This window comes from Mastacembelus armatus, chromosome 3 (assembly GCF_900324485.2).
Source record: "Mastacembelus armatus chromosome 3, fMasArm1.2, whole genome shotgun sequence".
NCBI lineage: Eukaryota > Metazoa > Chordata > Actinopteri > Synbranchiformes > Mastacembelidae > Mastacembelus > Mastacembelus armatus.
Genome location: NC_046635.1, coordinates 14,693,240 through 14,706,737, shown reverse-complemented (window position 1 = coordinate 14,706,737; position 13,498 = coordinate 14,693,240). Strand labels below are relative to the sequence as shown.

General features: G+C 49.4%; 1 protein-coding gene across 1 annotated transcript in view; it reads left to right on the top strand.

Moving 5' to 3' along the window:
* Nucleotides 1-13,498, top strand: part of LOC113138270 (CUB and sushi domain-containing protein 1) — a 950,854-nt gene that overhangs the window by 728,790 nt on the left and 208,566 nt on the right. Inside the window, exon 31 of the mRNA XM_033325108.1 lies at nt 68-255. Coding sequence (XP_033180999.1) covers nt 68-255 — 188 coding nt within the window. The remainder of the gene's footprint in view (nt 1-67; nt 256-13,498) is intronic.

Here is a 13,498-nt window from a genome sequence, read left to right as displayed (position 1 = left end):
ATGCAGTCAAGCATGAATGCCTAAACTCAACTTTCTCTGTGTTTGATTTTTTTTTTTTAAATCCCAGTTTCAACATGGAGCCAAGTTATGACTTCCTGCACATCTACGAGGGTGAAGACTCTAATGGACCATTACTAGCAAGTCTCCAAGGCAACCAGGCCCCAGAGCGAATAGAAAGCAGTGGTAACAGTCTCTTCCTGGCATTCAGATCTGATGCCTCACTCGGCATGTCTGGCTTCGCAATTGAATATAGAGGTAATTAGATCTTAAAACTTTAACTTCACATATTCAATTCTATTCAGTTTTATTTGTATAGCGCCAAATCACAATTTAGTGATTTTCTCAAGATGGCGTTTTGTGGAGCGTTTTAGTTGGCGGAGCGGCTGCGCTTCTCAGAAAGCGCAAAGGCGGGAAGCGCGCTGGTGCGTTGGTGAAACTTCGTCAGCGCGGCCTCAGGACAGCGCTGCCCAGCATACATCTGGCGAACCTCCTCTCTCTACCCAACAAGATGGACAAAATACACCTGCTTACCCGGATAAACAAGGACTTTTCGAACTCTGCTGCTCGGAGACCTGGCTTAATGGAGCCATACTGGACAGCGCGTTCCATCTGCCTGGATTCCAGCTGATCAGAACGAACCGCAACTCAGACGCAACGGGGAAATCACGCGGTGGCGGGACATGCTTTTACATCAATGAGAGGTGGTGTACAGATGTAACAGTGTTGAAGAAGATCTGCTGTCTTGACCTGGAAGCGCTTTTCATTAACTGTAAACCCTTCTACTCGCCGCGGGAGTTTTCCTCATGCGTTCTGATCAGTGTTTACATTCCCCCGCAAGCGTGTGGGTGCGACGCGCTGCATCAGCTGGTTGAGGAGATCGCAAACACGGAGCAGCAGCACCCGGACTCTGTTTATATCGTCCTCGGAAAACTTTAATAAAGCACACTTGAGCCACGAACTGCCCAAATTCAAGTAGCACATTAAGTGCCCCACCAGAGAGGAGAATATTCTGGACCACTGCTACATGACAATAAAGGATGCATATCACGCCGTCCCCAGAGCAGCTTTAGGACTCTCTGACCACTGTCTGGTCCACCTCATACCAACATACAGGCAAAAGCTCAAATCTGCTAAGCCTGTACTGAGAACTGTTAAGAGATGGACCAGGGAAACAGAGCAGGAGCTACAAGCCTGCTTTGAATGCACTGACTGGAGTGTTTTTGAAGCTGCTGCCACAAACCTGGACGTACTCACAGACTCTGTTACATCTTACATCAGTTTCTGTGAGGATATGTGCATTCCCACCAGGACTTTTTTAACATACAACAACGACAAACTGTGGTTCTCTGGAAAACTCAGACAGCTTCGTCAAGCCAAAGGAGATGCCTACAAAAGTGGTCATCATGTCTTGTATAATCAGGCCAGGAACACACTGAATAAGGAGATCAGAGCAGCTAAGATGAGCTACTCCAAAAAGCTGGAAAACCAGTTTACAGCTAATGACTGTGCTTCAGTGTGTAGAGGCCTGAGGACAATAACCAACTACAGGACTTCATCCCCCTCCTCAATAGGCAATCAAACTCCGGTGAACGATCTGAATGAGTTCTATTGCAGATTCGAATCACCCCCCACCTGCTCTGATTGTCTTCCAGAGCAAACTTTAACAACTTTAACAACTTCACCCATTACCCCCCTCTCCCCCGCTCCTATACTTCAGACCAGTGTGGACGATGTGTGTCGGCTCTTCAGGAAGCAGAAGAGAAGGAAAGCACCAGGACCAGATGGGGTTTCACCAACATGCCTCAGAACCTGTGCTGACCAGCTGGCTGCCATCTTCTCTCTGATCTTCAACAGATCACTGGAGCTGTGTGAAGTCCCTGCATGCTTCAAACGCTCCACCATCATTCCCATCCCCAAGAAGCCAAAAATCACAGGACTCAATGACTACAGACCGGTGGCTCTGACATCTGTGGTCATGAAGTCCTTTGAGAGACTGGTGTTGGCCCACCTGAAGAACATCACTGGACCCTTCCTGGACCCCCTGCAGTTTGCCTACCGATCCAATCGGTCCGTGGATGACGCAGTCAATATGGGGCTGCACTGCATGCTGCAACATCCGGACAATCCAGGGACTTATGTGAGGATTCTGTTTGTGGACTTCAGCTCGGCGTTCAACACCATCATCCCATCACTCCTCCAGAATAAACTCTCCCAGCTCTCCGTTCCTGATTCTACCTGTCAGTGGATTACAAGCTTCCTGACAGACAGGCAACAGCTAGTGAGGATGGGGAAATTTACTTCTGGCTCCCGTGTCACCAGCACCGGTGCCCCCCAGGGGTGTGTTCTCTCCCCACTGCTCTTCTCCCTCTACACAAACGACTGCACCTCCCGTGACTCCTCTGTGAAACTCCTGAAGTTTGCAGATGACACCACTGTCATTGGTCTCATCCAGGACGGTGAAGAGTCATCGAGTCTGTCCTGTGCTCCTCCATCACTGTCTGGTTTAGTTCCGCCTCTAAATCAGACATCCGAAGACTCCAGAGGACAGTTCGGACCACTGAGAAGGTCATCGGTGTTCCCCTACCCACCCTCCAAGAACTGTTCACCTCCAGAGTGAGAAAAAGAGCTCAGAAAATCACTCTGGATGCTACCCACCCGAGCCACCACTTCTTCCAGCTCTTACCCTCTGGCCGGCGCTTCAGAGCTCCAAACATCAAGACAGCCCGGCACAAAGGAAGCTTCTTCCTTCAGGCCATCCAACTCTTAAACTCGTAGCTCTCCACCATTCCCTTCTACCACGTGCACTATGACACTGGCACCTTTTTGCTCTTTGCACACCAATTAGTTCCCCTTTCATTCTGTTTTCAGGTTATCTGTGCATTTTTCTTTAGTTTTTTTGTAACATTACTGTTTGACCCTTCGCAGCATTTGTAATTATGTCTGTTTGCACTGGAGTACCCCCCCTGTACCTAAACAAATTCCTTGTGTGTGTGCACAGACACTTGGCAATAAAGCTCATTCTGATTCTGATTCTGATTCTGATTCTGATTCTGATTCAATTGCTCCAGCTGTCTGAGACACTTGGGGTCGTGCGGTGTATGGGGCATGAGTGCTCTCTCTCTCAGCTATCAAAACGAGTTTGGCGATAGCTGCTAGCTCCCTGCTAGCGTGTAGCTTAGGGCCAGTGACCAGATAGCCCAGTGTAGCTCCAAGGAGAACCCACAGCCGTTACAGTACTATGAGGTCTTTAAGGTATGAAGGAGTTTGATTATGAAGGGATTTGCATGTGAGGAGAAGGATTTTAAATTCTATTCTGGATTTTACAGGGAGCCAGTGAAGAGAAGCTAGTATAGGAGAAATATGATCTCCCTTGCTAGTTCCTGTCAGGACTCTGGCTGCAGCATTTTGGATTAACTGGAGGCTTTTAATGGAGTTACTGGGACATCCTGACAGTAATAAGTTACAGTAATCTAGCCTTGAAGTAACAAATGCATTAACTAGTTTTTCTGTATCATTTGGAGACAGGATGCTCCTAATTTTGGCAAAATTGTGCAAGTGAAAGAAGGCAGTACTAGAGATTTGTTTTATGTGTGAATTAAAGGTCAAACTTAACAACCAAGATTTTCACAGTAGTGCTGGAGGCCAGTGCTATGCCATCTAAATCAGTTATATTGTTAGAAAAACTGTTTCTGAGGTTTTTAGGCCCAAATACAATAACTAACTGTTTTCTCTGAGTTTAAAAGTAGAAAGTTGCTTGTCATCCAGGCCTTTATGTCATTTAGACATGCCTGAAGTCTATCTAACTGTTTGTGCTATCAGGTTTCATAGATAGATACAGCTGAGTGTCATCTGCATAGCAGTGGTAATTAATAGAGTGCTTCCTAATAACATTGCCGAAAGGAAGCATGTATAAGGTGAACAGAATTGGTTCTAGCACAGAACCTTGTGGAACTTAATAACTAACTTTTGTGCACGTGGAAGGTTCATCATAAACATGAACAAACTGGAATCTGTCCAATAAATAAGATTGGGACCATTTTAACGCTGTTCCTCTGATACCAATCACATGCTCCATTAAGAAGATGCTGTGGTCGATGGTGTCAAATGCAGCTCTAAGGTCTAGCAGGACAAGTATAGAAACGAGTCCATTATCCGAGGCTAAGAGAAGATTGTTGGTGACTTTTAACAATGCTGTTTCTGTATTATGATGTGCTCTAAATCCTGATTAAAAATGTTCAAATAGTTCATTTCTATGTAAGTGGTCTGCTTAGCAACAGCTTTTCCAAGGAATTTAGAAATAAATGGTAGGTTGGATATTGGTCTATAATTAGCCAAGACTCCTGGATCAAGACTAGGCTTTTTGAGTAAGGGTTTGATTACTGCAGTCTTAAAGGCCTGTGGTACATAGCCTGATATTAGAGATAAATTTACCAAGATGAGCCAACTAATGGCAGGGTGTCTTCAAGCAGTCTAGTCGGGATGGGGTGTAAGAGATACGTTGATGATTCAGATGAGGCAACTGTTGACATGAATTCAGAGAGATCTATGGGAGAGAAGCAGTCTAAACAACTGAGGTCTTACAGATGATTCAAGGGCTATTGTAGTAGAAATTTCATTTATGGCAGTTATAGGAAGCATCTGATGTATTTTATCTCTAATAGTTATGATTTTATTTGTAAAGAAACTCAAAGTCATCACTGCTGAGAGCTAAGGGAACACTGAACTCAACAGAGCTGTGACTTTTTGTCAGCCTGGCTACAGTGCTGAAAAGAAACCTGGGATTGATCTTATTTTCCTCTATTAGTGATGAATAGTATGCAGCTCTTGCTTCATGGAGAGCCTTTTTACTGTTTTTCCAGGCTAGATAAAATTCTTCTAAATTTGTGGAATGCCACTTCCTTCGTAGTTATCGTGATGCTTGCTTTAAGGTACAAATATGTGAACTGTACCATGGAGCTAATCTCCTCTGATTCTCTCCTCTGAACTTCTTTTTCAGAGGGGCCACAGTATCAAGAGTTTCACGCAGTGAGGCTATAGCACTGTCAACAACATATTGTCTTTGTACATTTTCCTACAAGGTCGCATTTGAGATACTAGAGTTTTTTTCTTAGGTTTTGACCAAAATGTTTAAACAGGACCCCTTTTGCAGACTACTCATTATTTATGGTTGAGTATAGCACATAATACTACTACTAATAGCAATATATAATAATAATAATGTTGGTTGTACTACAGTGGCTACAGTATTATTATTATTAGTAATACCATAGTAGCAGGAGGAGTAGCAATAGAGTACCACTACTGTTAATACTGCAGCTAATGTAGTATTGTTGCCTTAGTGTTAAACATTGAGAATATTGGTTAGTAATGTAGCAGCCATAGTAATCAATTGGCAATCTTAGCCCAATTAAGTAAAGCTACAGTACAGATTTTTCATTCATTAATTCATTATCTATACCCACTTATTCCTAATAAGGTTTCCTATATGGGATCTGCTGAAGTCTATCCCAGGTCACCAGCCCATTGCAGGGCCACTTAGAGACAAACAACTTCATACACTCACTCCATTGGGCAATTTAGAGTAACCAATCAACCTGACATATATGTTTTTGGACTGTGAAAGGAAAGTGGATTACTCGGAGAAAACCCACACCCACGCAAGCACAGGGAGAACATGCAAATTACACAAAGAAAGGTCCCTGCCCGGTTTCGAACCAGGAACCATCTTCCTTTGAGGCAACAGTGCTAGGAAGGAACAGTGCAGTCTACTAAGCCACTGTTCTGCCCAGTACAAATTTTCCTTTTATAATATTTACTTTTACTTAGATAGTTGTTTTATTTTTGTTATTTGTATGGGGCAGGCTTGCTAAGACTATAAGAGCTAAGAGCAATAATATGACCATCAATAAACTGTGAAATTTGTCTTATATCAGTCTCATTTTCTTTTCTCATTAATGTGTCTAATGCTTCCTAGTAAAATTTTGATAAATGATTATATCATACTTTATGGATAACACAATAGTGTTTTCCAATCAGGAAGACTATATTATTATTTCCTGGCAAGCCTAGTAATCCCATTGCCCAACTATTCCTATAAGCTCTCCTTTAGTTCTATTTCATCCTTTCTGACCGCCAGAGGGCGGTGCTGTAAGCACTGAATGTTCCCTTCGCGCATGCGCAGTTCGAGTGTTTATACCAACAAAGTCACGTGTGACCCTGGATGACCCCCGGAGGTGATATATTCCGGCGTCATCCAAGGCTCTTTTCCTCTTTTCTTCTCGCGCGCGGTTCGCATGGTGGCCGATTGCTTTGCAAGCGGCACATTCCTTACCAGTTGCTGGGAGCCCCGTGACTCGAGTGGTCGGAGAAGCGGATTCGCCCTCCAGGGGCTGCGACTGTGGATTCGGGATCTTCCCGTTGTTGCATTACCCGGGAGGTAATAATTGTACGCTCTTTCGCTGTGGGTGCACCGCAGCAGCAAAAGTTGCTTTCTTTTGGAGTGCCGAATTTGTTGGTGACGGTGGCGTTCGCGCTCCCCTCTCCCATTGTTTTCTTTTTCTCTCGGCATCGGACGCATTGTGCGTCCGCCTCGGTGACAACGCCGTGGTTGTTTTTCGTTAGTGCTATTGCAGTGCTGGTGGTGACGGTAGCGTCTCCCCTCCCCTCTCCCACTGACTGTCGGCTGCATAGTTTGATTGCTCCGCCGCCATAGCGGTGTTTCATTTGCCAATATCAAGGACATTTACTTGTGTTTTCCGCTGCGGCTAAACCGCCGCAGTTGTTTTTCTTTAACGACGCTACGCCTGTAGCCTCTGCTGGTGACGGCAGCTTTCGCGCTCCCCTCTCCCATTCTTTCCTTTTGCTGCATCGTCTCTCCATTGCGGTCGGGATGATGTAGCTGGCTTCCTAATCATATAATAATATAACAAGACAGAGAAAAACGAGACAAGAGGAGGGACGGACAGACAGTATCTCCGACCTCTACTGGTGACGGCAGCGTTCGCGCTCCCCTCTCCCATTTTTTCCTTTGGCTGCATCGTTTCTCCACTGGTCGGGACGATGTAGCTAGTTTCCTAATTATACAATAATATAACAAAAAAAAAAAAAAACACAAAAGAAACGGACTTCTACTGGTGACGGCAGCGTTCGCGCTCCCCGCTCCCACATCGGCTTTTGCTGCATCACTTCTCCCCTGCGGGTGAGTTGTTGTACCTGTTTTCTTTGTGAAAACAACAAGAAAAGGAGGGCAGTGCACTCACCTCAGCCGCCATTGGTGACGGCAGCGTTCGCGCTCCCCACTCCCAATTGGGTTGCTGCATCGTCTCTACCTTGCGGGTGGGACGCTGTGTCGGGTTTTTTCTTTGAAATAATAAAAAACAAAAAAAAAAAAAAAAAAAAGGGGAGACATACAGTCAACACTCTCAGCTGCTACTGGTGACGGCAGCGTTCGCGCTCCCCGCTCCCAGTTTCTGGCACTTGGATTACTCCCCTGGGCGGCGGTTGCAGCGTCAGGGGCGTATCAGCCCTTTGGTACTGGGGCAAAGCCTCTCAGCATGGAGGGGGCTCACTGCTGTGTGAACTGTGGTGCCAGGCTTCAGCCGGACGATGGGCACGACCTCTGCCCGGCCTGCCTCGGCCCGGATCACCTGAGGGAAGGGTTGTCTGACAACCCGTGCATGAACTGCAGTTACTTGCCTCGGGCACAGAGGGTAGCCAGGTTGGCACTGCTGACACCGGGGGATGAGGGTGACCTCCCCCCCTCAGGACGAGTGGCGCTAGGGCCCCCTCGGCGGTCAAGGCGCCTGGCGGAGCCCGCGGTGACAACGGCCCCCCCTAGGAAGAGGGCAAGGATCGGACGTGGGCTTTCCTCAAGAGTTGACAGGCTGTCAGCAGAATTAGCGGAGATGAGATCTGCGTTCTTGACTCAACACGCAGACCCTCCAGCAGCGGCGGCAGTGCCACCCTCTCCGCCTGGGCCCAGTTGGGCCCCGGAGGAAGATGTCCTCTCATTGGCTGCCTCAGCTTCCCAGTTTACGGATGATGCTGAGGAAGGGCCCTCTCAGGCTTCAGGCCCGAGTTTGGTATCCTCTGGTCACAGCTCGGCGAGTACCACAGGGGACACCTCAATGCAAGACCTCATGCGCATGGCGCTGGGGTGCTTGAATATAGAGATCCCACAGCAGGTGGACCCGAACCCCCAGAGTGCCTTCTTCAGGCGTGGGCGGCCTCCTACGGCCTTTGTTGTTCCCCCTTCCAGAGAATATCTGGAGGAGCTACATACCTGCTGGCGGGACCCAAGAGCCAGGTCTCGGCTTTCAGCAGATGGTCGAGTCCTAGCATCCATGCACAATGCAGCAGAGGCTGGCTTGGCACACATGCCAGCGGTAGAGCCAGCGGTGGCCTCCCTCATTGTGACACCTGAGGAGGCCCTGCGCCCCACTGTCCGGTGCCCGCGGCCCCAATGCCGGGTCACGGACGACCTGGTGACAAGGGCCTATGATGCTGGTGCGCGTGCTGGCCGTCTGGGAAACTCACTAGCGCACCTGATGTTTGCCTTATCGGCCTCCTTGCCGGACACCACAGATGCGGCTTCCGCTACGGCATTCAGCGATGCGGCATTGCAGACTTTTGCCCTCTTAACCCGTGAGCTGGGTAGGATGATGTCGTTTCTTGTCCAGACTCGGCGTCAGATATGGCTGGCACAGTCAGCTCTGACTGAGCAGTGTCGCAATGTCCTCCGGAGTGTCCCTGTGGAACCGGGACACTTGTTTGGGTCAGCTGCATCGGCAGCGCTGGAGTGCACCATTCAGGCTCAGGAGACCAGACAGCAGTTGTCGAGCCTCAGTAGACCCATGGCGCCCCCACCCACATTCAGAATTCGGGCAGCAGCTCCGAGGACCCGGCTGCCGCGTAGGACCCACCATGCTACTGGTCCTTACCAGCATCAGCGGGCGCTGAGGGTGGGCAGGGGCTTTCGGGAGCAAGCCCGTCCTGAGCCAGAACAGCCTTGGGCCCAGCGTCCTCCCCGTCGCCCCCAGGGGATGAAACGTCCGGGCCCGCGGTCGGGAGCTTCACCCAACAGCACCTCAACAGTTGGGCTGCCCTCACGTCGGACCCATGGGTGGTTGCCACCTTGACTCATGGGTACAAGTTGCAGTTCCGACGCCGGCCCCCCGTTTCGAACCGGGTCAAAATGACCATCATCGGAGACCCGGCAAAAGCCCTGGCATTGGACCAGGAGCTCTCTGCCCTCCTCGCCAAAGGGGCGATCGAGGCAGTAGACCCTCTGTCACAGCCCAGAGGGTTCTATTCCCCATATTTTCTCATTCCGAAAAGGACGGGCGGGTTCCGCCCGATTTTAGACTTAAGACGGCTCAACAGGTATCTGAAAGTTTTGCCGTTTCATATGCTGACAGTGACAGAGGTGTTGCAGACCGTCGCCAGCAGGGACTGGTTCACCTCTATAGACCTCAGGGACGCTTACTTCCACGTCCCCATCTCACCACTGCACAGGAGGTTTCTCCGCTTCGCATACCGGGGACGCCACTGGCAATTCCGGGTGCTCCCATTCGGGCTGTCGCTTTCACCGCGGGTGTTCACTCGGTGTGTGAAAGCGGCTCTTGCTCCCTTGCAAGCCTGGGGGATCAGGCTGTTACCATACCTGGACGATTGGCTGGTCTGCGCCAAATCCCAGGCTCAGGCCACTCGGGACACGGCTCGTCTGTTATCCCACGTGGCCAGGTTAGGCTTCCGGGTCAATCCGGACAAGAGCTGTCTGATCCCCTCTCAGTCGGTGACCTTCATCGGGATGTCCTTGGACACAGTCTCCATGATGACTCGCCCAACCCCGACTCGGGTGGGCGACATTCTTCGCCTGCTCTTCTTCTGGGCAAGCTAACCTCTGTCTCGCAGATTGTTCCTCTGGGCCTGCTGTACATACGCCCCCTTCAGAGATGGCTGAACGGCTTCCACCTGGATGCAGAGCGCCATAGGCGGCAGAGGCTCCGGGTATCAGGGCGGTGCCTTCGTGCCCTGGCTCCTTGGCGGAGCAGGGCCTACATGTCCAGGGGGGTCCCCATGGGCATTGTAGTGTCGCGGAGAGAAGTTGTCTCTACGGACGCTTGCCCCACAGGATGGGGAGCGGTGTGGCAACACAGGACGGCACAGGGGCAGTGGCCTGTCAGGGAACGCACCGACCACATCAATGTGTTGGAACTGCGAGCGGTGCATCGAGCCCTCGAGTACTTTTTGCCATGCCTACGGGGAAAACACGTGCTTATTCGGTCGGACAATACCTCGACCGTCTATCACGTCAATCATCAAGGGGGGACCAGGTCGGCGCAGCTTCTGAAGGCGTCCTGGGACCTTTTGGTGTGGGCCGCACCACGCCTGGCCAGCCTGCGGGCAATATACCTACCAGGAGAGAGGAACCAGCTCGCAGACTACCTCTCTCGGCAGGTGCTCCCTCCAGGGGAGTGGAGTCTCCACCCGGAGGTGGTACACAACATCTGGGACCTCTACGGCAGGGCGGAGGTGGATCTGTTTGCCTCGCAGGAGTCGACGCACTGTCCAGTCTGGTTTTCCTTGATGGGGCCGACAGGCCCCCTGGGCCAGGATGCTCTAGCCCATCCCTGGCCCCGGGGCCTTTTGTATGCCTTCCCGCCACTATCCCTTGTGGTTCCAACACTCCACAGGGTTCTTCGGGAGGGTCACAGACTGTTATTGGTGGCCCCCTTCTGGCCAGCACGGCCATGGTTCCCACTGCTGTGCGAGCTCTGTCGCGGCAGGCCATGGTGCCTTCCGTACAGGGCAGACCTTCTGTCCCAGCTGGGAGGGAGGATCTGGCACCCCAATCCTCGACGTCTCCAGCTGTGGGTTTGGCCGCTGCAGGGTCCAAACTGCAGCGGACAGTTCTCTCGGACCCTGTCTGGCAGACCATCCTGAACGCCAGAGCACTGTCCACTCGCCAGCAGTATGAGAACAGGTGGAAGCTGTTCGCACAGTGGTGTGTTGAGCGTGCGGAGGATCCGGTATCTTGCCCAGTGGCCACGATCCTGGATTTCCTTCAATCCCTCCTGGAGAGGGGCTGTTCCCCCTCTACCCTGAAAGTTTATGTGGCTGCAATATCATGTCACCATGTTTGGGCGGGCCACAATACGGTGGGACGTCCCGCACTGGTATCTCTTTTTCTGAAGGGCGCCCGGTGCTTGTGCCCTCCGACACGCCCACGTGCACCGGCATGGGACCTGCCGCTGGTACTGGAGGCCATGTGCACGCCTCCTTTTGAGCCGTTGTTACAGGCGGAACTGAAGTGGGTATCTTGTAAAACTGCGTTTTTGCTGGCCATTACCTCTGCAAAACGCGTCAGCGAGCTGCATGCCCTATCTGTCAGTGATACATGCCTGAGATGGAGTCCAGACGGGTCTGGCGTTATGCTGTGGCCAAACACAGCCTTCCTTCCAAAGGTGCTGTCTGGTTCGCACCGCAATCAACCCATACGACTTGCGCGGTTTGACCCCCCACCGGAATCAGGTGGGGACAGGCTGAGATTACTGTGCCCGGTACGCGCACTGCGGGCATACATGGCAGCTACAGCGGCGATACGAACAGCTGACCAGCTGTTCCTGTGCTATGGGGGACCTAAGAGGGGTCGCGCTCTCTCTAAGCAGCGCCTCTCCCACTGGATTGTCGAGGTCATCTCGCATGCCTACACGGCAGACAATCGCACCCTGCCGCAGAGCGTGACAGCCCACTCCACTAGAGGTGTCGCAACATCATGGGCGGCCTTGAGAGGAGTACCCTTGGCCGATATATGTGCTGCGGCTTCATGGACATCACCCAACACATTTTCCAGGTTCTATAGGCTGAATGTTGTCACTCCTCAGCCGCTGGATGTGGTCCTCCGGACGGAGGCCTGGGGGCCCTCTCCGTGAGAGGGATGCTCAGGATTCTTCGTGACTTCGCTGGTATAAGTCATTCAGTGCTTACAGCACTGCCCTCTGGCGGTCAGAAAGGATGAAATAGAATGAAAGTTACGCATGTAACTGCGGTTCTATGAATCCTGAATGACCGCCAGAGCTCTCTTGTCCCTCAGAATCCTCGCGTTCTCGCGAGAAGAATCTGTAGGAAAAGAGCCTTGGATGACGCCGGAATATATCACCTCCGGGGGTCATCCAGGGTCACACGTGACTTTGTTGGTATAAATACTCGAACTGCGCATGCGCGAAGGGAACATTCAGTGCTTACAGCACCGCCCTCTGGCGGTCATTCAGGATTCATAGAACCGCAGTTACATGCGTAACTTTCGTTTCATAGTGTTTCTTGGAGGCCAGAACCAGGTTCAGTCCAGGATCTGACTGCATAATCAGCTGCTGTCTGAGTAAGTCAAAGGCTGAATACAGATTGCATCTATAAAGTCAATGAAAATAGCAGCAAACATCGGCATTTTCTTAGTGAATTTGGCCATGCATTTGATAACTACATGGTCTAGATATTCTATAAAAAACAGGGCTGTCACTAAATTATGTGAAGAAAGATATAAGAAACATAATGGTTAAAATGTCAATACATGAGTGTCACTTGTGTAGACTGTATAATACTTCAGTTACTGTTATTGTAGATCAGAGGTTTTTTTCTGGGCGCCCTGTACCATGTCAGCAAATGAGTTGTTTACTTCCAAAGATTGTGACTCATCTTGGTTTTACAGATGTTGCTTCACCAGGGGTGATTTAACAGCTACTAGAAACTAGATCTGCTCTGTCACATTTTACAAACTGCTTTATCTCCTGTTTCCCTCACTCCATTTTACTCTAATTAAAAAAAGATTATCTCATTCTCTGTCTGTCTCCTCACACCACTTCACATTTTTGTCACTTTTGTACTTTTGTCATTAATTTATTACATTGCATCTGCCATCTCTGTAATTAAAATACAACCTTAATCATCTCCCTATTTCCCTTCCATCTTACCTTCCACATCTCCTTGTCTGTCAGTTTCCCATTGCTAAGCCCAATATCTCATTCTTATTGCGCAATCAGAAAAAAATGGGAGCCCACTGTCAGTTCATAAAGACCACTGGTTTTTGACTATTTGTTGATTCCTCATGTTTTACAAATTTTTTCTTGTATTCTTGACCTTGACAATATATCAAATGCTTGAGAACAGTCAGTTTTTTCCAGTTTTTATAGAAATGTATGTAGTTTAATGCCTGTCTAGTTTAGGTGGACTTTCTAAAGCATAGAAAAAAATAAACATTTGGACATAAAAAAGTATTGACTCTTAATATTTAATATACGTTTTTGACTCACAAAGTACCCATATTTTGCAGATACAATGGTGCTCATAACTTTTTATGCCTCTGAAATACTGGCCATTTTTAGCAGTTGTCATTATAATTTTAAAAAGGTAGACAAGGATCTCTATGTTTAGTTATATGTTGCTAAAAATAGGCAGTATTTCTCAATTTGTGCCAGGCAGGGCAATTTAAATGTGTAAGCAC